The following is a 24,726-nucleotide window of genomic DNA, read 5'->3' as shown; positions in this document are numbered from 1 at the left end:
TTCCACATATTCACCAACGGGATTAGGAGCTTTCACCAAATATGGGAGCACAGCCCCCCTCCCCTCCCTTCACACTAGATCGCGTAAAAAATCCACGTTATGTCAGGATTCTTTAGATTATTGTAGTTATAAACCCATTTTACTTCAGAAAATTATGTCATGGATATCCACTTATATCACCGTATGAGAGAATTTGAACTTCTTTCGTGACGTAAATGGAAAAATCTCCAGCCTGTGTATTACTCATTTCAGTGACGTTTGCATAGGGCCTAATAATACACCATTGACGCAAATGGAAACAGCTGTAAATCAGTACTGTGTTACTTGAAACAAAATTCAATACATGAATATGATTAGTTTCCTGATTTACTAAGAGAACGAAATAACCGTACCAGACGGAGTGTTGTAGAGGAAAATTCCGCATTTATATCGATGCATACCTCGACGGCCTGTGTGTTTGTGTGTGTGTACGATGTGTGTGTGTGCGCATTTGTGAGCGTGCGCAGGAGGCCACCATGGTAGTGTAGGGGTTGATAAGTCTTGGAATCGGGTATGTACCATTCGAATTTTCAGTGTCTGAATTGTATTAATTCAATTTATGTGGTGGGTATGCTTTTGTGAGAAGAGACATTATGGTAATGTTTATCCAAAACTGTAGCGAAATGAGATTAGAGGTGGGGCCTTGCCATGCAAGGACATTAACGTGTACACTGATCGTTTACGTGTTGTTAGGGGACAGACGAATAGTTATGAATAACAAAATAGTTCGAATTATGATTTAGTTTTGATGATTTGCGTTACAGTTTTTGGTATTGCAGTCCAGGAGTATTTACAAACATAATATGTAGAACGTAGCTAGAAATAAGTTTACAACTGTACATATAATTTACAAATGTCTGGTGGTAACTATTTGTGTAGGTTTGACAATTTCAGTTATGAATCAAGTTTATAGGAGAGGCATACCGGGAAATGTTACCACGATGTTTGCATAATCAGAGATTTATAGACATTGAATTGAAATCATCATATTGTTTTGTGATTAGTTATGTAGTTCACTGTTCCATTAACAACGGGCAGATGTTTCTATTCAAGAAAAAAAAGTAAAACAGAGAATTTGTTTAGCAGTACTGTAAAATCCCAATGTTATATACTCTTCAGTGTAACTCAGCTCACTACCACTAGCAAGAAAAAAAATAGTGTATTATTAGTGTACAGGAGAGGAAAAACCTTTAAAGCAAGAGTAGATGTTATACTGTACTTGAGCCAGGCAATCGTAGCTTAAGTTCAGAACTGCAAATAAGTTGCAAGTAATAGTTCACTGTTGCCTGAACTGCGAGTAGCAAATGAAAATAAAGCAACACAATCGTGAAATATACACCAGTACTGTTCACATGCTTAAATCAGAATTAGTGACATGTTGCATGCAAATGTAATGGTAATTCCATGATATCTTTTATGGTTGAAATTTTTTTGTGCATTTTTTTTCTTCACCTAAAGGACCTCCTCGATGGTGTAGTGGTAATGCTGTTGCCTTGTCATCAAAGGCCCCTGGGTTTGATCTCCCATTGAGACACATTGCACAACAGTTCAGATCTCACTTTAAACTGTATCACTAATCCTGATTAATCTCTCTGAGCATAAAGTTACCTAAAACAAATTCTTGTCTGCACTATAACTGATTGACTTAATTTGGTATAATGCTGTTTTCTATTCACTCTGTCATGTGGATCCAGGCTACATATTGAAACGTAGGATTGCTAGTAGACATCCCAAGTGAGAATAAAATATAAAAAGACCTCCTTCTATAAAATGTACTAGATTTTTATCTTGGATTAATTACCTTTGTGATTAAGGATGAAAATTATTATTATTATTATTATTGAAATGTATCAATGGATATATACAAATGCAATTGGTTTACTGAGAATGTGAAAGCACGACGTCTAGTTGCCAGCTGCTAGATCATCCTCTTTTTTTGACCGGACATGCAATAAATACTTTCTCACCATCAGTATAAATGTCATGTTAGTACATACACAATATCTATATTGAACTTGTTTAAGTTCACACAAAAATGAATGACCAGTGGTTAAATGAATATAATTTCCTTCTGTAATGTTATAATTTTAAACCTTTGACAAATGTTAATTTTCTACTATTGTATATATATTTTTTCAACATAAGTTCCCTTTCCTATAATTTTATGTAGTGAAACATCTAGTTGAGTATCTAAAATTGTGCAAAAACTTAATTTATGTGTGAGTAAGAAGGGGAGAAGATAATATTTGGTAACACTTTACTATAGGGGTGACGTATTTCTTACTTTTGACAGGAGAAAGTACTTACGCAAATAATTTTCTCTAGCGTTGTGGAAGTTCGTGAATGTAGTTTTGATCCATTTTAATGCGAATGCATGTTGTTTTCTGCGAAAATCTCTGTCCGACATGCTGTTTCTGCTGCTGCCATTTGCTTTCTGCACGAGAGCACAAACATGTGTTAGATGACGTAAACCCCGTAGTCAGTGTTTCAAACTCGCCGTGTTTTCACCATAACATGACGTGTCTGAGTATTTTTATTTTTTTAATTTTTTTTTTAACTATGCTTGCCTAACCTAACCTTACGGAAAATGGTTTGTGGGGCTAACTTGAATGGTTTGTGAGGCTAACGTCAATTGTTTGCGAGGTATTAGCATAATTTCAAATCCGAGCATGAAAGTAGGTATTTTCCGGTGAACAAGATTGCAACACTGCATAAATCAACAAAACACACTCACAACGTGCGATGAACTAGTACGCTGTCGCCATAATGTGTATTACAGAATCGAAATAACGAGTAACAGTAAGTACTCGTAAATATAAGAAATAGACATTATTTTAGTTAGAAATTTATTATTTCACCTAAAGAAATGTTCCGCATTCCAGAATAGTACGTTAGCAATGTAAAAAAGTGCGAAATAAGTGATTTATAGGTGTCACTCCTATAGTAAAGTAGTACCTAATATTTTACAAAAACTGCCCTTGTTGACAGTAGTCACTAAAATCTTTGGTAACACTTTGAACTTGTCAAAATGGATTTCTTCATTTTAAAGAAGAAACTACTTACGCAAATCACTTTCTGTAGCATTGTTGAAGTACTCGAATGTATTTTCTGTCTTCGTTTCATCTTTTTTAGTGATAATTCATGTTTATATGTATAAAAATATCACAATTGCCGTTCCTTCCATGTACTTCCTCTAGGAGAACCGGATGTTCAGTGCATTTGATGACGTAACCCCCTGTCACTGTTTCCAACCACCCCGTGTTTTTTCAAGATGACGACGTGACCCCAAATTTTAGCTATGCTTGCCTAACCTAACCTTACCGTGAATGGTTTGTGGGGCTACCCGAGCATGGTTCTACGACCCCAAATTTTAACTATGCTTGCCTAACCTAACCTTGCCATGAATGGTTCGTGGGGCTATCCGTCAATGGTTATACGACCCCAAATTTTAACGGGAAAAAATAGAAAGTTAATAACACGGAAGTAGGTATTTTTTGGTTTCGAAGGTTGGAAACACTGCATACCCACTTGAAATCTACAAAACACAAGCATGACGCATGATGATCCAGAACGCTTGCACCACATTGTGTGTCACGGAAGCGAAAAAAAAGGGAACGGTAAATTTTCCGTATGCGGAAAACTGCTGAAATTAGCTAGTTGTGTCAATTTCAATATTCGTACTTACGTATTCTACATTGAGAAACATTCTTGAAGGTGGCATTTCGCTTATTTCACGGAAATAAGCTCTATTTGCGACATATCGAGTAAGTTTTCTTCGTTGTTTCTTCCCTTCTGTAACATGCGATGGCGGTCACAGTTTCACCACCGTACTCGTTATGCAATGTTTCCATCCCACCACGCGTAGAAAGTGCAACATAAACTAAATTGAGTGGTCCGCGATCGGCACAATTGCTCATTATTTACCGGTGAAGAGGAATGTCGGCAATGTGAAATTCGTTATACTTATTAATTTTGGTCTCCTAATAGTGAATGTGCAGTTGAAATTTGGGGGCTCATTTGGGGCCAGGTGACTCCGGCCAATTTCTAACTTGCCTTTAACACAGACTCTATAGAGAAATCCGGGTAGCCAGAGCAGAGGCAGGTCCGCGGTAGCGGGCGGTAGGTCAATTACCCCAGGGGCGTAGCCCGGAATCATTGGGAAATTTGAACTCAAAAATTGTTTTCGTTTGAAAATTTTGGGTCCAAATTACCCACCAATTCCAGGCTCCGCCCCTTGGGTAATTGACCTACCGCTGCCACGGCCCTGCCTCCGCTCCGGCTACCAGGCTTTCTCTATAGAGTCCCTGTTAAAGGCATGTTGGAAATGCAAAATCACAATCAATCATGAAACATGCAATACCATGCTCTACTACGAAATCTACTACATCTTCAACGCCTTTTCACTGTACCACGCATTCTGCACACGTCATTTTAAATACATTCAGCACGTTCAAATGAACATATGTATTGAAACGTGTGACCAGTAACCTAAACGCATGTTTGGAAACACTGACCCGGATTACCTCATCACACACAGGCTACATCCACCTGGAAGTAAATGGATACAAGAGCCTTCGTGCATCGGTCACACATTTATATCGAAAAATACATGATTTACCAGCAAAATTCAATGAACGATGCGAGAAAACAGTTCCCCGAACTTCCACAACTCTAAAGAAACTGCATTCGGTAAGTAATTTATCCTGTAAATTTACGGAAAATTTACCAAAGGAACAACAATAATTACTCGAAATATGAAAAATTGAAATTATTTTCGTGAGAAATTCATAATTACACCTTATAGAATGTTCCGCAATGCAGAATAAGTAAGTAAAAAAGACGAAATAAATGAGTTATAAGTGTTTTGACTAGATCAAATTACTAATAAATCTTTTGTGCTTCATAAGCAATCGCACCTTTTAAATAAGGAAATGATATTACATTACTCACGTAAACCAGAAGATAAAATTGGAAAGTCTTTGTTGTTAGTTGGAGGCCCTTGACTCACTGTACTCCCTCAAGAACTACATTAATATGTTTTTTAATCGATTGATTTTGATGTTTTGTGTAACATAAAACTTGTTTCATGGCATGGAGACCACAAAAACTCAAATAACCAAGATATTTGATTCCAAAGTGTGGCTTACATAAACCTTCTCTGTCAGAATATATTCACTATTTTTTATTTGTAAATATTGATTGTGTGCATTAGTGAAAAACAAGTGCAAATGATGATACCACCAAACTTAGCACTCATAATCTAAAATATATATTTTAAACTTCCGGCACTCGCGCTTATTTCTGTCACATGACAACACTCATTATTTTCAGTCATACAATTGTAATTCTTCAATAAAGTAGTTTTTCTATTATTTTCTTAATATTTATCAATGCTTTTTACACAAATTCATTTTAATGACATTGTATTGCAACCAATTTACTCTTGGGGATGGAATTGAAAAAAAGAACACAAGAGTACTCACACGCTGTAAAAAGTACAACAGACACACATTCACTGCTTCTTTCTTCTGTTGCAACTAAACGAGTGACTAATAAAACCACATATTTAGCAGTAACTATGAGGAAGGACCAACAAACAAATACGTTTTTGTTTGAACTAAAAGAGAACAGTCGAGTTCTGTAAATTAATGATGCTAGGAATTCTGGGTAAGTCTGGGCCCAATTCGTATGAAGTGAATGGTAGTGTAACATCTTTACAAACTTGAAAGATTTCGAGCAGGTGAATGAAAGCAAGTCTCTGCACAAGTAGTGACGAGAGACGGCTTCACCACACAGTTTCCACAAAGGTGTAAATTTGGCATAATAGTAAAAGAAACTTAGGATAATTGCAATGGACCTCACAACATTTTCAGGATTTTCCCACTACATTCTTCGGTTAACACCCCACCCCCACGTTAGTCGATCTTCCCTGAAAGATACTGACTTCCTGTATAATGAGAAATTCGAAACTACTGTTGTGCATACTTTTTTGCTTTACTTGGATTATTTCTGCATTTTTCTGACATATTTTTAAATTTTTATGACATAATTATATACATTTTTTACAGTTTTATAGGACATAAAGTCCCGGGCTGTACTTATAACCATGCAAAATTTTGTAGTATGATACCTCTTGGTGGAAAAATTAATAAATGTGTACCAAAACAGTGTTGCCAGCTTATGGAGAAAAATCAGGAAAATTGCTTCTAGCGTCAGTCCTGTGGATGGACCAGATTTGGAGGGAAGCACGACAAAGGCCACTCATTGAGGGCATGTAATGCTCGTCCCAACTTGTTGCACAAACAGGCAAAAATATGTCAAGTAGACAACTAATAATTAGGAACATGATAGAGTTGCTGTGATCTAGTCGGTAGGGTGTCTTGAACGCCACGTGGGAGCCCCGGTGTATGTGATCTAAGATCGGAATTCTTCCCATCTTGTCCCTGCATAAGGCAGCTGTGGAGCTCATCCAACCTCAAATCAATGACTGCCTGGGGGTAAAGGTGGCCAGAGCGTGATGCTGATCACATAACCTTCAAAATGCCTGAGATCGAGAATGTGTACGACCCTACCCCACATCCCCTAAATGTGCCTTCATGCCACGGTGCTATCTATGTTCACTAGGAACTTTACCTATTATGAACATGATAAATTCACGTAAAAGTAAAATGTGAAAATTGGACCAAAGAATCTGAAGAAAAATAAATCGCTAATAAATTTTCCATGCCCCCCCCCCTCTCTCTTTCCTCACACGTGCATTGGTCAAGCCCTTTGGAGTCACTACTTGCCCAGAGTACTAGTTTTCATTTGCCTACTCCAGATATTCCCGGAACAGTGTGTAGAACAAATATCATGGAGAATAACTTATTATCAAGAACAAATCAAAAAGCTGAAATCACTACAAAACTGAGGCTGTAAAGAAGCGCTCAGCCCACAGGTGGACAAGTCAACACACAACCACACAGAGAATTATATTGAGTATGAACTCTGGCAACAGAGCCTTGTTCACCTGCAAGAACGAGTGATAAAACGTTTCTTTTAAGTCCACTTATGCTGAGAAAGGTTAATCGGGATTCAATCTACAGTTCAAAGTGGCCACTGTGCCTCTGCTGCAAGTCAAACGTGGGACTTCTTGATTATGGGGTAATAGCATTAAATATCAGCAAGGTGAGTCCCATTGTGAAGAAAATTTAGGAAGTTAATTGAGAATTATATCAAACTTCAGCTATGGAGTTCAGTAAATTACAACAAAACCCAATTTTGTTTTTTATATTTTTTAATCACTTCCCAAGTAAAGTGGGATGCAAGACACACTTGTAAAAGTTTCTCAGTAAATAAACCTGGCAACAGTACATCACAGTCAAAAAGGCAGGTCCTGCACCAGATGAGAAAGTGGTCTGGCTTTATCTAGTTGCAAAACATGACATTACAAACTTCTAAATTCTCAAGTGAAATAGGTTAAACAGAATTGGGAAAAGAGCAAAAATTTCCATTCATTGCCTTTCCCTCCCATGAATACTATTCCACTAGGGACAACCTTGTGCACTTGTTTATTTTTTTTGTCTTATTATATACATGCTTCATGGCCTCCCATGTAATTCACATTGATGTAATTTTGTTAGAGAATGTACATAATTATTAGGGCCCAGATTTATAAGCACAATCAAACAGTAAACTAAGCAAGTTAATAAGCACAAAAAATGAAAAAAATAGCAGCAAAGAAAGCTTAAACAAATACAGGAAAATCTGAAAAACACTTGTTTATTAGATCTATTATCTTATTCAAAGATGTTACAGTATGTAAGAAAGGTCATCCTGAGATTTTCTTGTGTGAAGCTCCTGTATCTGTTAGTGAAGAATAATTTGTACAGTGAAAATGTTCTTTCCATGTAGCATGACATCACAGGTGCATGTGAAAAACAACACAGTTCTTCTTCAGTGAATTCCTCTTCAATGTCTGTTTCTTCACAAGAAATATTTTTATAAATTTGACACAGTGTTTTGTAACCAGGATTTTTCAGTAATACCTGACTGAGCTTGTCGGATACCATTTTAGCAACACCATGAGTTTCTGAAGACAGCGTTCATCAATGAGAGAAAGCGAATGTTGCAATGGATTATTTCGAGCTTTCAACTGTGTTAAAATATCAGGTAATTTGGAAAAATGATTTTGGATGTACTGTATCTTTTCTTGGATGCCGTTTCTCTCGTGTGGCTATTTAGAAGCATTGATCTCGTGATCCCAATGCCGTTGTGTGATTGAAATGTGAGAGATTTGGGTAAAATATGCTATTTTAAACCAAAATCATAAAATAAGCAAGCATAACAGTTTCCAACAGAAATAAGCATTTATAAGCACTTTGAACCTTAGTTAAATAGCTCATCAAGGTATGTAATACGAAGTATAACCTTCCTCCTTACCATTAGAAATCTGGAAAAGAATATGCATTTCGCTTACATATCCGGGCTCTAATAATTATATATTTGCAAGGTTCAAATACATGACCTCTCAACAGGATGAATGAGGGAAACTGAAAGAAATATCTATCAATTTGTCACACTGCTTCGAAATTTCAACAAAGAATCTTGCTCGATCAGGACTCAAACCTGTGTCTCAGCCATACTGTGCTATTTTTCTACCAATTTCTTCATAGTATGTGTCATGCGTGTTCCAAATTTTAAGATAATTTTATGTACTCACATCGTAGTCATTCTTATGATCCTCTACTAAATTGCCTTCCAAGTTGGAGGGATGTTTATCCTTTTGTAGAGTGGTTGAGCATTGAAAGGAATCTAAAACAGAACTTGATTTCTTGCAGAAAGAGTCCAGCTGAACACCCAAAGAAATTCTAAAGGCAAGAAGAATTGAACAGCAACCAGTTACTATTATCTTCAAGTTGGACTTGATGCCACTGAGCAGTTAAAAGAAGAAAACATGATAATTAAATCGAATGAAAATGGCCGGCAGTGAAGTTATTGTGGTGCCTGCTTCATCTAAGTGTAGCAGTGAAAGCTTGTGTTCTGGATGCTTGGCATGACAGGTAAGTTTGATTCTGAATGTGGAGTGCTTCGTTCTCGTACATTCTAGTACATTATTCTCACTGTGTGTACTATGTATTTATAGTTTTTACAGTTTGCCTGTGTGTCCACAGGCATTGCGTGTGAAAAGAATTGTTTGCATATCTGCTGTGGTTTCATCTTTTTATGTTACAATGTTTCAGCTTTTCTAGCGATCTTCCATTGGCCCTTGCTTCAGCATTCCGTTAAACCTAATACAGACTGGTCCAAAAAGGATTTTACAACTTTGTAAAAGTGTATAAAAATTTATTTGGAAACATTACAGAACAGGTTGTGGTGTCATACATCAAGTTGGACTAGTACTGAATTCCGCCACCTCAAGCACCAGGTCAAGAGCAAGCTTGTTGTGTGTTTTGGTCGCATCCACTTTCAACAATATGGTGCACCATCTCACTACCTCACTGAAGTCCGGGATATCCTCAGTAACAAATTTCCAGGTCGATGGATAGGTTGAGGTGGGCCAACTGCATGACCACCTCATTCACCTGATCTGATACCCCTCAATTTTTACTTTGGGGTTTAATTCATCGACCTGGAAACTGGCTGTTGAGGATATCCCGGACTTCGGCAATGTTGTGAGGTGTTGCACTATCTTCTTGGAAATGGATGCATCCTACAAACCAAAACACACAGTGAGCTCGCTCTTGTCCTGTGAAAGCAGGCATTTTTATTGGAACTGACGCTGGCGCTTGGGGTAGCAGAATTTGGTACTATTCCACAACGCTAGTCAAACTTGATTTTTTTCCTTACGAAACGATACCACAACTAGTTCTGTTACATTTCCGAATAACTAAAGTCCTTTGTGGACTACCCTGTATAATAATATTTTATGTGCACATGTTAATACCATGGGCACTTCACTCCAAATGGTGATCGTCATACAAATAAATCCATGTTATGCTGTGCTAAATGCATGTCCACTGGTTTGTTGGACATTGTCAAATTTGTTCCGAATGCTCTGTTGTTTCTGCACAACTAGCTGCTATTGGCCACTTGATGATCTTCATTCAGTCCCTTTCACGGCCATTCCAGATTTTTATGATGGTTTAAGAAACACCGGAAAAAGTAAAGTAAGATGAAAAAACTTGGGTACATAAAACTGTATGTGAAACATCACTGAATTAGACAATATGCTGAGTCTATGCAACAAAACAGACCATGGAAGTTAAACTGAAATAACTCATTATCTATTCTTAACTGTGGATGTTCCATCTCAATCTCTCTCTTAGTTGCCAACAATAGACAAATGTATGTGTCTGATGAATGGAGCGTGTGTTCTCCAAAACATGTATTTATGTGCTTGTAAAAAAAGGTAAAGTGCTTTCCTGTGCTGTGCACCATGCCGTGAAGGCATAGCGGTGTGGGGTTAGGGCCCCACACTTTCTCGATCACGGCCGAAGGTGGGACTGATATGATCAGCACCATGCCCATGGCCGTCTTTACCCCCTAGAGTTTCCTCCAGGTACCCACTTTATACGATGCTTGGTGAGCGCCGGAGCGGCTTGAACAGGTGAACAAAAATCCTGGTTCTCCCTGCCAGGATCGAACCCGAGTCTCTCGCATGGTAGTCAGATACCCTAACGACTGAGCTACAGCGGCTATGTGCTTGTAGGAACCGTAAACTTTCCAAGAGAAATAAATCTGTGGCTGCTGCATGTTAAAAGTTCACATGTTATACCATTCATTCAGAAGTAAACAAAAATAAAACTTGTTAAGGTGCCTTTTTTTCTCAAGAGTCTGCTCTTTTTTTTTTCTGCAAATATAAGCTAAGATAACCACATGTCCAATTATGATAAGGCCACATATCTTAAAATGCGATCTTAAAAATACTTATTTCATTAGTTAATGCAAGATGGGATTAAAAGTAATTAATTCTTGTGTCTGAGTGGCCTTTCTAGAGAAAGCTATACTAGTAATGGCATGAATAATTATGCAGTACATTCTAGTATATGTCCGACTGTAGCATATCGCTGCAGATTTTTTTAAAATTCGGCTAGCAACAGTGCAAAAATTTATATTGGCATGTTTATAATTCTGACTTAATAGCACATGTCGTACCTAGAAGAAAACACAAACATGCTGAACTCGTTTCCGTAAGCAAACTCAAAACATTAAAAAAAAAGTTGTTAGAACTTAATTTTTAAATTGAGGCACCAGGTGAAAATTTTCAGGTGCCCTGAATTTGTCTATCTCTGGTGGGAAATGCGTAGTTTTTTCTAGAAATGGGCTGGTATGAAATTTTTGCTGATTCATTATGTGTCCCGAGTACGTAAATACTATTGATGTTCTACCAGTCCGATATAAAATTGCAAATTTTCCATGAAAAACCTAAATGGTTGATTAACTTCATTAATTAGTATATGTAATCTAGTGTCTGGAATGAATTTTACCTTACAAAAAGAAACTTAGTATTTAGGCATATGCTTCACACAAGCATTGAAAAAATCCCAAATGAACAGAATTTGACAGTGAATGACAGGCTATTTGTAGAGATATTGGCAGCAGTTTTACAGATATGTCTGTAATGGCAGGCTCCAATAGATTAATGTGATCCATTCCTAGTTTTTACATTTGATAGTTAACATTAGTAAGTAATTTAATACATATAGGGATGGCTACAATATCTGAATAACAGATATCTGGATTTCAAATTATTCAATATTCATTATGGATGCAACAGATAATCTGGATAATTTGGCTATCCAGATCTATTTAATGAAGAATTTGTAGAAAATCCGTGCAGTGAAATACGAAAAGGACAAATAAAAGAGTATGTGGATAGACCATAAAAATGGATAAACAATAAAAGTCATGCAGCATTGTTTTATCGTTGAAGTTAAGGATCAAGGGTATGTTTGTGAAAATGCAGGAGAAAAAGCTGTTGAAATCTATGGTTTTGAGAAAAAAAATGTGCATTGATAATAAGTATGCAATTGATGCACCATTTTTGCGACTATATAAAATAGATGCAGGTAATGCACACATTCGGATATCCGGACATTTCAGATAATCTGAATATCAGATATCCAGATAAACCAGGCAATTCAGATATTTGAAATCCAGATAGAAAATTATCTGATATCCAGATAAAGCTTTATACAGATTTGGCCATCCCTAGTATGCAAAGATTGTGATATTAATTAGGAAAATTGGTGTATCTGGAAAATTAGTGACAAAGAAGAATTGTACTGTCGTACATGAACAGTATGGAAAAATTAATGCAATTTAACATCATAATATCTGGTTCTTCAGCAGATTGTAATCACAGGAAGAGGAGTTTAGCAGAAATCACAGTATGGGAGTTTGTCATAGGTGCTGATCGTGGACTTTCCTGTGGAAGAAGTTGTAGCCAATTATCATAGCCATATGCCAAGGAGGAATTTGAGCTAAATGGCATTTTGATTTTCATGGGTACATATGTGCTAAGATTACAGTTCTCAACTGTTTTACTGTATCCGTCTGATATGAAAGACCAAGGTGAATTCAGTTTGTTTAAATTTGTGGGTGTTTCTGCGGTGCTTGCATATTTCAACAGGAATAGTTGATTTTATGTAGTCGGGTGGAACTCTTTGGTTAGTGGTGGCAGGATTTGTAGAGAGTAGCATTTTAAGTGTGGTACTGTGGTGAATTCTTCTTTGGAATTAATGTCTTTTAACTTTGTCATATTTTTGGGAGGTGTAAATAAAACTGATGACTACTACCATTATGCGATGTACATGTGAATTTTACATACAATAGGCTCTCTTTAGTTCGAACTTGGATAATTTGAACAGAAATTTATTCCCCTTGAAATCATCTTTAATGATGTATGTTTTGTTTAATTTGAATTTATGAATTTACTGTATATTTTTAATTATTCATTTGCAGTGGTCGGAAGTAGTGCGCTGCTTGTAGCGAAGCTACAAAATTCCTGTAGTTGTAGTGAAAATTTCACTACAGCTACATTTATTCTCAGCATTTTGAGGTAAATTTTGAATGTTTCAATAGCATCAAAAAATTCGACAATAACGTTTATTTTTTCAGGAAGTTCATAAAGACAAAGTCTATTACATGGAAATACGGATAATCTAGATTATAAATATCTTGATATCACAGATTATAGATATCTGCGTAATTTATTTCATTAGTATCTGAATAATTCTAATATCCAGATATCCAACTTGAATATATTCCGGCTAACATCTTCTTTTTTTAGCTGGATTGCTATATTTGGAAGAAACATGTCTAGTTTTGTGACACCCCTGGTAAGAAATGCCCCGTTTGCACCATCCTCTGAACAAATCCTGTGGGTACCCACCCATCCATGGTGTAAGAGACAGCTAAATGCTCATACACGCTCTGGAATTACAATTATTTTCATCATGATGTTTGTTCACAAATTAAAAAAAATCAATACATTTAGAACACTTGGGTTTACATGTCAATTTGCTCAATATATATTTTAGGATATTATAAAAAGTACGTACGAGTTAATGACTTTTCTGTAGAAATGACAGTTTTTTTTTAGTTAAATACAGTTTACGAATTTGTGTATATTTTTCCTACTTTTACGTCGCTTTTCTGTAACTTTTAGAATGAGGATGAATGGTTTATTTAGTAATCAGAGTCGCCTTCTGCGACTTTTGGCTAATTGTGCGAATGAGGAAGAATGATGAATAATGATGAGCTGTGTGGGGAATGGAGGAGCAGGAGGTTGCCATCCTCACAACTAGGCATCTTTCCTAGTTTTTGTTTTGTTCACTTTATGCACAAATAAGATAATGGAGACTGGATCCGAATCACTATGTACCTCCACCAGGTATCGAACCTGGGCCCCTTTGATTACAAAATTTCCACTGTGTCGTCAGGGACGAATTCCCAACAGGAAAACTTACGTATAGTATCGCTCCACCCGTTTCTCATTTATACCATAGAAGCATCGCCCAGCTACCTCCAAAGTTCGAACAAACTCCTCCAAACAAACATTCTCTTTAGAGGCTAAGAAGATAAAATTATAAATTGAAAATATCACCTCTTTTGCGCAACATGTTATAGTTAATTTCGATTTATATGATAAATTCCAATTAAAAAGTAGTCGGTGACAGAAATATTTTTGATATGACTTAAATGAGCAGAACCCGCACATATGTAAGACCTCGTTGCATTAATCTTCCATGTGGGCACCAGGAATATTTAATGAGAACAATGATCATTGCAATGCATAGTTTACCCTCCAATTATTGCCCCTTCTTCCATACTTTGTCTCTCCGTAGGCATAGTAAAATGGACTCTCAAAGAGCAGATGACAAAACAGCCAGGGACCAGTGACATATCAACATAGTGGATTCTGTTTTGAGTGCCCTTCTGATCTCGCAACTTGGATGTCTCATTTTTTTTTACCTTAAATTGAGCGGACAGAAATGTGAGAATGCACAGGGGCCATGTTTCTGGGGGTAGTTTTTAAAACTGTTTTACATAAACTTTTAGTGGTAATGTCAGTTATAGAAGAATTATTTTAATATAATGAAGGATATCAGTCATAATTATTTAGATATTTGAAAATTTGGTTATCCGCCATGTTTACAACAATTATAATCCTTGAAAGAGTCGGTGAGATATATTTTTTTGTTAAAAACACTGCCTTCATTTCAGTCTATTAAAAATTAAATATTTATTCTCAAGAAAAATATGTTGATATACAAAGCAAAAATAATCCTTCCAAATTTTATTTGTGTATAGTTGTAATCATTAATTTGAGTAATGCCCTAATATATGAAATTTGAATTGATATACCACTTACTTAGATGCGTTATTCTCAAACACTATTACAAAAATAAGTAAATGAAGTAACACTGTTATCAAAATTACCGAACGATGGGAATCATGATAATAAAGAACAGAATCTATTTTCCAGTAAGTACAACTACCATACTAGGGGCTCCTTCTGAATTGCTACATGGTTGTTTTAAATTTGGTGGCCGCGGTGGCTCAGTCGGTAACGCGTCTGACTACCATGCTCAAGGTCCCGGGTTCGATCCCCGGCCGGTTCAAATCCGGGAACTTTTCTAACGGTGGAAGCGGCCCCGGCGCCTACCCAGCGTCGAATAACATGGGTACCTGGGGGAAACCCTGGGGGGTAAAGGCGGTCAGGGGCGTGATGCTGATCACATCACCCCCACTCACGACCGGATCAAGAAAGTGTGGGGCGTTACCCCCACACCCCCTATACGCCTTCATGGCGTGGTGCTATGCACAGGGGAACACTTTACTTTTTTGTTTTAAATTTTTTATGCAGAAAGTAGCGAGTAGCAAACAGAAGTAGCGTAGGAAACTACTTTTTGGTAAATGTAGCTGACTTTTTGGTAAATGTAGCTGTAGCCAGTGGCGTGCCCAGGATTTTCGAATGGAGGGGGAGTTAGGTATTCATTTTTTAGTAGTCAGCCCTCATTTTGCCATCTTTTCTTACATTTGATGTTCTTTTTTTTTAGGAATACTGAGCCAAAGGGGTGGGTAATAACTCCCCCTCCTTGGGCATGCCGCTGGATGTAGCTGTAGAGAAGCTACTTTTTGGTAAATGTATCTGTAACTAAGTTATTTTTAGGTAAATGTAGCTGTAGCTAAGCTACTTTTAAAATGTAGTGTTCTGATCACCGTTCATTTGTATCATTTGGTGACTGTGTTGTTCAAATTGGCATGGAAAAAACTGACTATGTGGTGAATTTTTTCTTGTTGTGTATGTGTAAGGTGGTTAACAAGTATTAAACTACTCATGGACTCCAACCAGGGTTCAATCAGGTAGACATCATTGAACCCAGTGTGTGCTGTTGTAAATGCGAGTAGTATCAAGGATTACTGACCACGTAGGTAACAATAATACAGCTCAATTGTGGTGAAGAGATAGCAAGACTCGAAGTAATTTGCAATTACTTTACCATGGCATACACACTATCATAACATTCAACACATATTAACGCTCAACAGCATCCTGGATAGCCAAATAAAAGTGGAGGATTAAGTATTGGAGCAACTGTTGAAAAAAAATCCAAAAATTAAAGGTAACGAAGTTGAGAGGAAAAGACCATTTCCCATCAGTGTGACAGGGCAGGTAATATTGTTGCATGATTACACCAGGCCATACACTGCAAATAGAACTAAGAAGACTATTGATTGTGTTGGGAAAGTTCTGCCTCATGTGGCTTATTCCCCTGACCTGGTTCCTTCAGACTACCATCTGTTCCAGTTCCTGCAGCACCACCCAGTGAATTCCCACTTCAGAAACCATCAAGAGGTGGAAAAAAGCATTGTTGAGTTTATAGACTGCAAACCGCTTTCATTCTATTGCCAGGGGATTCACTAGCTGCCTGAAAGCAGAAGTGTATAAATTCCAATGGAGATTACTTTGCTGGTTAAAATATAAGATTATTTTTCGTGAATGAACATTTTCTTTATTTAAAAGAGGCATGAATTAATTTGTACACTAATATGTAGAGACAATATGTATGTCATAACAGACATGCACAGTAAATAGATTGCATGTGAAAGAATTAACAGGAATAATTTCAAGGTAGGATAATACATTTTCTGCATAAAATCTTCGCTATGTATGAATTTGTGATTATTGTACTAGTAAATAATTCAAGTCATTGTGGAACTACAATAATTGTGTTATATCATATATCAATCACCAGCTTATCATCCACAAAGTATTGGCCAAGTTGACCTAGAACACCTGGTTAACATAAATGAAATGCTACAAAGGTCATTCTTAGTGATGAGAAGTGAAGAAAATATGACAATGGTGAAGTAACCACAACAGACTGTACTTGCATGCCATGCTGTAAATGAGTTTGAAATGAAGATGAGTACTGTGATGAGATGATTATGATTTATCAAGGTACATCACAAACTGTAGAACCAAATGCCGATGATATTTGGGTACAAATACTATCAAATGATGAAAGGAATGTACTATGATATGCACAAAGGAAGCTAATAAGAAGAAAAATTATGTGACTTGAATTATAGGGATTGATGCTAGAAAGATGCCGAAGAAGAAAATTTGAAGAATGAATTACGAAAATAAGATGGACTTCAAATTTTGTTATAGCAATGCTCTGTTGGTATCGTTTATAGTAGGTATGTAGGTGTCAGTCAGTCATATGCTTGGGAGACTGTCCCCCACATGCCTAAATACATAACAGAAGTTTCTCTTTTGGTCATGTCACTTTCATTTTCACTTTTGTCACTAGCATATACCTAGGTGTCTCCCCTTCCTCATAACATCTGCATCTGCTGTTTCTCTCTTCTATTTTTCTTGTTAATGTATTTAGTCTCCCAAGCATGAGACTGATAACTATTACATTTATAATATTACATGGCTTAGGAGTGCAACAGAGCAACACAGCTGAGCTTAGAACCAAGACAAAGAAAGAACATTCAGCTACACAAAAGCACACATCTACAGTGTACTATCCATGACAAAAATATTGAGCCCTCTGTTTACGTGCTTAAAATTGTACTCCGTGGGAGGAAAACAGTCAAATATACCTCATTGGAAAGCTACAAGTGTCTACTTTTAGACAAAAGCAAGACAAATTGATTTTAGCTCTGTCTGTTCTCTATTCAAACAAAAATGTTCATGAAAGTGAAGTTTTTTCGTGTGTTTTTTATGTAAGTCGAATTCAGTTGTGTGTAGCTTCTTGTAAACCAGTCGTAAAAATATGACATTTCATGTGAGTGAAGCTTGTTTATGTGGAAATATCTGAGCCATATATAATGTTGCTGTCATTTGTGGAACAGCCAGAATTAATGTTTAATAACAGTGTTGCAATCTCGGTAACGGTTAGCCCAATGGCGATGCAAAGCATATCCAAATGATGAGCATGGAATAAAAATCAAATTTCCATGCCTTATCTTTTCATATTCTGCAAATTGAAAATGACAGACAGAATTGTTTTTCTTGGCGACCGGCTCGCGTGTTTTCCTTCTCGTTGCTATGACGAAGTGCACTTTGTTGCCACCGGCAGCCCTTTAAACTCTGCGTTCAGCCAGCAGCTTTGACACGGAAAGTAAGCCGAAAGTTTTGGTTACAATGCAAATTGTTGTGCACAGGGTAGTATTATTCAAATACTGTAATTGACGAATGCAAATTTTATTTTATCACTCCTGTGTTCGTACCATGAATTATTGCCTGAACTCTCACACATACATAAGATCCCTTACATGCACTTTTTCTTTCCTTTGTTATGAAGTCGCTATACATCACAGGCATGTTATTTTTTTTATACAGAGGACAATGCGAAGCCAAAAGTCAAGGCTTCGAATATTTGTTAAGATCTTTTATCGCCTTCATCAAATCGTGCTCTTCGTTGCACTTCCTCTGTTGAAATGAGCGACATAAAATGATACAGATATGGAGAAAATGATGTTCGTATAAAGATTGGAAAAAGGCTAGAAAATGTAACAAAAACTAAAGTATACAAAGAAAATGTTTTACATTCATAATATGACAAATTGTTTATTCATTATTTAACACTGCTACAATGCTTTGGATCGGACCAACGGGACTCACTTCCAATATTCCTGCAGGCCGTGTAGCGAGGTGGTAACACTGTGCAAGTCACCTGCAGCCCGCGGAGTCTGAGATTGGCCGCATCTCGCCATCCGTGCATTTTCCATATTAGGAATAGTCAATAATAATTTATATCTGTGGTCATACTTGAGATACACACGTTAAACTTCTGGATTTGGATCGAATGTGTCATATGAACGGCTTTTTACAATTTCATGGAATTTGCAATTATGCATTTCAAGATTGCATGTTTGCCTAAAATTTCGATTTTTGAAAAATCTAGTGAAGATCTTCATTTGACTTTTTCCACAAAGGTGCCAAAATAATCAATCTTTAAGTACAAAAAATCTCAATCTTATATCAATAGTTGATTATGAGCTGTATGATGTTAAGTTCCCCGTTCTTGCAAAATGGAAGAAAAAACCACTTTTTAGTAAATTTTTCATTATAATAAGAAAATGCAATGAAGAATAATTTTCAGATGACGCTTATTACAAAATAGACACTTGAAGCTTTCCAATGAGGTATATTTGACTTTTTTCCACCTACGGAATACAATTTTACAAACATGTAAACAGAGGGCTCAATATTTTTGTCATGGATAATAGTTCACAGTATCGCAGTGAATATCGATGGGGACACCGGTACCCCATTCACCTAATGGAGGGTTAATGTATAAAAGTACATGTTAACAATTTAAAAACTTAGTTATTTGTATTGCTATGTGATTGTCAATATCTGGATTGAGTTACACATGAGAGTAAGATTGGTTCTAGTGCGTTGCAGGACTATTATTATTATTTCTTCTTGCAGTACTTTTATTAACCTTGGTTATGTTCTTTTCAGGTGTTCAGAGCATGGAAGATGTGAATAGCCACAATTCCGAAGAAAAATGCTACACAGAAGTTCAAGATTGCGTTTCAGTGCACCCTGAAGAAGAAAACAGTCAGTGCTGGGTAGACAGCTCGCAGGTTAATGAAGAAATAACACAAGGTACAGTGAGTGAGACGTTAGAGCTTCATGATAAATCAGACGGAAGCGATTCGGGCCTTGGTTCAGACACTGCAGAAGATAGAATTCAGAGAGATCTTGCCGATTCGTCAGAAGTTGAAATTGCAGAGATAGTAACTTACGGCCAAACGAATGAAAACGATTGCATAGTGCAAGAGACAGATCCGAGCAACGATGTTGCAAAATCTTCCGGGAAAGAGCCACCGGAGAAATGTGAGAGTGAAGATGGAAGTGAGCCATGCGAACAGATCACCGTAGAGCCGGAACTCGATGTCCCTTTGGAAGAGGAAAATAAAATGGGATTACACTTACCCCTGTTGATACAGCCGGATGCTGTTGACGAGGTAGATAGTGCTAAGAACGAAGTGAAAAATGTGTCGGAAAATTGCGATGAAGAATCTCCCGGTGCCTCTGTCGAGAAACGAAGCAGTCTGAAGAGGCGCATAAATGATGATTCAGAAGGACCTCAATGCAAAAAGAAGAAGTCTATACTGTTTGATAAAGTGACTGTCTTTTACTTTCCCCGATCCCAGGGTTTCACATGTGTCCCTTCTCAGGTATGTGGCTGCTGATTTTCTAATTGCTTATGTGTTGGTGTGTGATGTGTTCTTCTTGACTGTATGCAGGGGTGGAAAATAGTCACTGATGTCGGTAAAGACTAATTTTTTTCATTCTAGTCTTATGTCATTTTAATTTTTTTTTCTTGCTTTACATGTTACATAACAAGAGTTTTCATTCCAGTTTAAGACGCAACTTTCATTCATCATTTTCTGGATTACAAGATCATTAAGTATATTGTACGAGGGTTTTGTATAGAGTGGTATGCAATGATATGCCATAATAGCATATTTGTGACAAAATCTGTAATAATTGACTGGATTTGTCCCACACTGTAGCTGTGTGGTCTAAGGTGCAAGCTTTGGTTCCAGCTACAGGAGATGTGTGCAGGTTTGAGTCTTCTGGGGAAAGCATAACAACTTTACCTGATATGACCAGTGGCCACCCACCATCATGAGGAAATTGGGCAGCTACAAATGAGTAGCATAGCTCAGTCATGGAAGATGCAGAGTGTGTACGCCTTATTTGTGCATCCATCATCCTCCGCCAACATGCCCAACCTACTGGCAAACATAAACCCACAGTGCATAATAAACTAAGGAACACAACACAGGAATTCCGAAAGTAGCTACAGGACAACAAATGTTGGTGCATAAAATCGGACAAGGGTAATAAATATGTCATAATGGGAAAAGGCCAATACAGTGACAAAATGCATGCAAAACTAAACTCTGATGGCTACAAAAAACTGAAACGTGACCCCCACAAGCAGATACAATACAGCCATCCGCCGTGCCATAGAGAACTGTGCCCTCCTTCAAGAAAGTGAAAAGAAGAAACTAAGGAACACTCACCTCAGCCTTCCCTGTGCATACTGCATACAAAAAACTCACAAACCAGGAACCCCTCTGAGAATCATTGTGGCCGGTTTCAATCAACCTAGTGTTCACCTGACCAAATGGCTTCTCCAGAAACTGACTGCCCACAATGACAAACTTACCTACTGCCTAAAAAACAGCCTTGAAGCAAAATAATTTGTCACCTCTTTCGTCAAAGCCAACAACTGCAAACTAGCCAGCATAGACGTAGTGGATATGTACTCCTCCATTCCAATCAGCCTTGCACTTGACTCCACCAGAACATGGCTCCTCAGCAGTAGCAGGCCCCCATTTGTAACAGATGAAATTTGCAACCTTCTACAAGCCTGCCTCACCCACAACTATTTCCAGTTCGAGGACAGTTTCTTCCACCAGACAGGAGGCCTAGCAATGGGCAACCCCCTTTCTGCACCCCTATCCAACATTGTACTGCATGTGGTGGAGAAGTCAATACTCACCCAACCAGAGTTTGCTCATATAAGAGACAAAAGATATGTCGATGACTTCGTAGTCCTTTACAAACAGGAAGAGGACCTAACCCATCTCCTAACTGCCCTCAACAACATACACCCTAACATAAACTTCACCGTTGAAAGGGAACAAAATGGCCACCTTAACTTTCTCGACCTCAGCATCCGACGACGCCAAGAGAAATTCATCACATCCGTATACAGGAAACCAGGTTCGGGCACCCAGTACATCCATGCAAAATCCAACCACCCACCAAAACAGATAGCTGGAGTATGGATGAACTTTTACAGAAGAGCCTTCACACACAGCTGCACAGAAGATGACCTCCATGATGAAATAGCATGCATAATTGAAATAGACCTAAACAACGGTTACACCGAGCGCCAACTATCCATGTTGTGCGCAAAAACAGAAGCCCAGCTCAGACACCCAAGAAACAGATAACCCGAACCAAAATCCTAAACCCAAATGGATCGCCTTTCCATACCACCCCACCAAATCTGGCAAATTTGCCAAGGCCCTCAAACCTTTCAACATCCGAGTGGCACACAAACCCATATCCCAAATCGGAAGAGCACTACCCAACTTCAAGAGACACTACCTACCGAAACTTCCATCCCCTGGTGTCTACAAGACCACATGCCAAAGCCACAATACCTACATTGGCAGAACCATCTGCACTGTCCAAGAACGGATCAACGAACACGTAAAAGATGCCAAAAACGACACACCAAAATCAGTCCTCTCCCAACACCTCCACTCCACTAACCACACCATCTCCTCCATATCCATACTTCACCCAACCGGCTCTGTACTAGAAAACACTGTCAAAGAAACCCATGCTATCATCCAACAAAAACCAGCACTGAACCTGGACAATGGACAGGCACACCCAACTTGGCACCCTGTCCTCAGAAAGATCCCCGACCTGAAGAGAAAAGGTGCGGTACACATACTCGACTCCCCTCCAGCCACGCGGGGAACAGGAATGGCACATTGCCGAGCAGCACGGCCCAACCCCCTAACCGGCAACGCCACCTGCCAACAGGAAGCAGACGATGCAAACCAGGATGCGCACGCCAGCGCTGCCGAATGGGAGAAATCGCAACTACCGCCGCTCGCTAACAAATAATGCAGTGACACGGTACCATCTCTGCTTCAAACGCCATACCCTTTTCTGAATGAAGACAGTGGATCTTCGAAATTAATAGGATTTAACCATTAAACTGTGCAATGCGGAAGTGCGAAATTTTCTAAATTTCACGTAAGTAATTTTAAACCGCGTTTACCGCATCCATCATGAATAATGACTTGGAGTTCGTCGCGCCGATCACAGTTGTTATTAATAGACTAGCTTTTATTTATTTTACTTAGCTTTCTTCCACATTTGACTAATGGCGAAGATGATGATGAATGGTGATAAGATGACGTGAATGAAGGGACAATCGCAAAGCAGAAAAATAGTACATACCTATTACTGTACTGACAAACCAGCCAAGTTATAAAATGTATTCCTTTCTGCAACTGATGAAAAATGTAAATGCTGGTTTGAGAGCCTTTTATTAATTTATTTATTTAGTTTGTGGTGCTTTTTAATCTTATTCAGAGTCACTCTTGTTTACAGTAATGATTTAATACAAAATTAAAGTACAACATACAATAATGAAAACATTACATTATCTTCATAAAAAATATTAGTTTTGTGTTCAGTAAGGAAAGCGTGTCATGATGTCTCCCTCTATATTGGATGCCAGTTAATATTTTTTTTAAAAAAATAAAATTGAAAATCCCACATTTAAAATGCAAATTTATTGATAGTCTGTTATTAAATGTGTCTTTTTGGTTTTCTGGTCAGTTGACTCCTGTGGCTAATTTCCACCCCTGTGTATGAATAATTATTTATTTTTTCAAGAATGGTGAAATATGCACTGATATAGATCTATTTGTCAAAATGAGCCTTGTTGGAAAATATCAGTTGTAACATCACTGACACCAGCTGATACTTTCACAGAGTATTAGAACCTTGTAAATGCACCAGTATTCTGTAGCAAAAGTGGGTTTCCAAATTATACTGCAGGTCTCCTAATTAGAGTTGCAAGAAAGCCAGCTTTTTTTAATGGAATTTTTTTCCTGATTAAAAAGCTGTCTTTTGTGGGAGGGAAAAAACAGAAATATTGGCTTTTTTGGCATTTTACCAATTGCGGCTAACCAATTTTACTTGCAGCACTTGTTATTAGTTTAGAGGTTCGTAATGTCATATTTTGGATTTAGCTAAATAATTATACATGATGTAGCAGCCAAAAGACACACATTTACCATTTCTTCTACAGAGTGTCCAAAAAGTCTCGCAAACAAAGACTTTGAACGTAAGTAACTTTTGTACAAAAAGTGATAGAGACGTGAATCTTCTACTGGGAATTAACTTTGCCCATGTGGATATTTTTTAACATTAAACTAGAAAAACGTGCTGTACATGGAAGTTCAGTATGGGGGTCAAGTTACATGGGTGTAAAAAGAAAATTGTACGAAGTGAAAACAAACAGATAATAGACAGCTGTGGAGTTGCTTGCCAAAATTTTCTATGTGTATTGATGGGCTCTGTAGATATTTACCGAATTGATAAAAGAACGATAAATATTCATGCATTACAGATGGGGTTAATTATTACATATTCATCAAAAATATATATTTTTTTTTAAATTACGAAGTATACTGACAACATTGGTCATGTCAGAGGACAGTATCAGGTGTACCCGACATCTGGCTATGTTATTCAATCAGTCGAAATAAAAAAAGATTTGAAATTTATTAGGGATGGGCCGATATGAAATTTTGGCCGATACCGATATAAAATTTACCGATACCGATAACCGATATTCTACCGATCCGATATAAAATTAGAAATGGTCCATGAAGAACCTGAAATGTTCATGGATCTCCATAATAAATATGTGTTTCGAGGTGACTGCAGTGCAAAAGAAGTTGAATATTTAGACAATTACTTTTTTTAAAAGTAGGGCATCGAGATTATCCATAAAAATTACAAGAAAATGGCAGAATTTTGCACTAAATTATAAGATATTTATCGATATATCGGATCGGTAAAATAATCGGTAATTTTACCGATAAACCGATATGCCT

At 37.5% G+C, this 24,726-nt stretch overlaps 1 protein-coding gene across 5 annotated transcripts in view; it reads left to right on the top strand.

The window, feature by feature from the left end:
- Window positions 1-261: 261 nt before the first annotated feature.
- The window catches only part of Axud1 (AXIN1 up-regulated 1), a 45,117-nt gene continuing 20,652 nt past the window's right edge, over window positions 262-24,726 (top strand). The window contains exons 1-4 of one of the 5 annotated variants that reach the window (XM_083142300.1): window positions 262-550; window positions 8,859-9,080; window positions 12,373-12,594; window positions 19,514-20,235. In XM_083142300.1, coding sequence (XP_082998426.1) covers window positions 12,525-12,594; window positions 19,514-20,235 — 792 coding nt within the window. In that variant the 5' untranslated portion in view covers window positions 262-550; window positions 8,859-9,080; window positions 12,373-12,524. Of the gene's footprint in view, window positions 551-583; window positions 604-8,858; window positions 9,081-12,369; window positions 12,595-19,513; window positions 20,236-24,726 lie in introns of those variants that run through there. The other 4 variants (XM_083142303.1, XM_083142299.1, XM_083142301.1 and 1 more) reach the window with 4 other exon arrangements.

This window comes from Lepisma saccharinum, chromosome 20 (assembly GCF_977018435.1).
Source record: "Lepisma saccharinum chromosome 20, izLepSacc3.1, whole genome shotgun sequence".
In the NCBI taxonomy this organism is placed as follows: Eukaryota; Metazoa; Arthropoda; class Insecta; order Zygentoma; family Lepismatidae; genus Lepisma; species Lepisma saccharinum.
The sequence above is the reverse complement of the archived record's forward strand: the minus strand, read 5'-3'. Positions and strand labels throughout refer to the sequence as shown.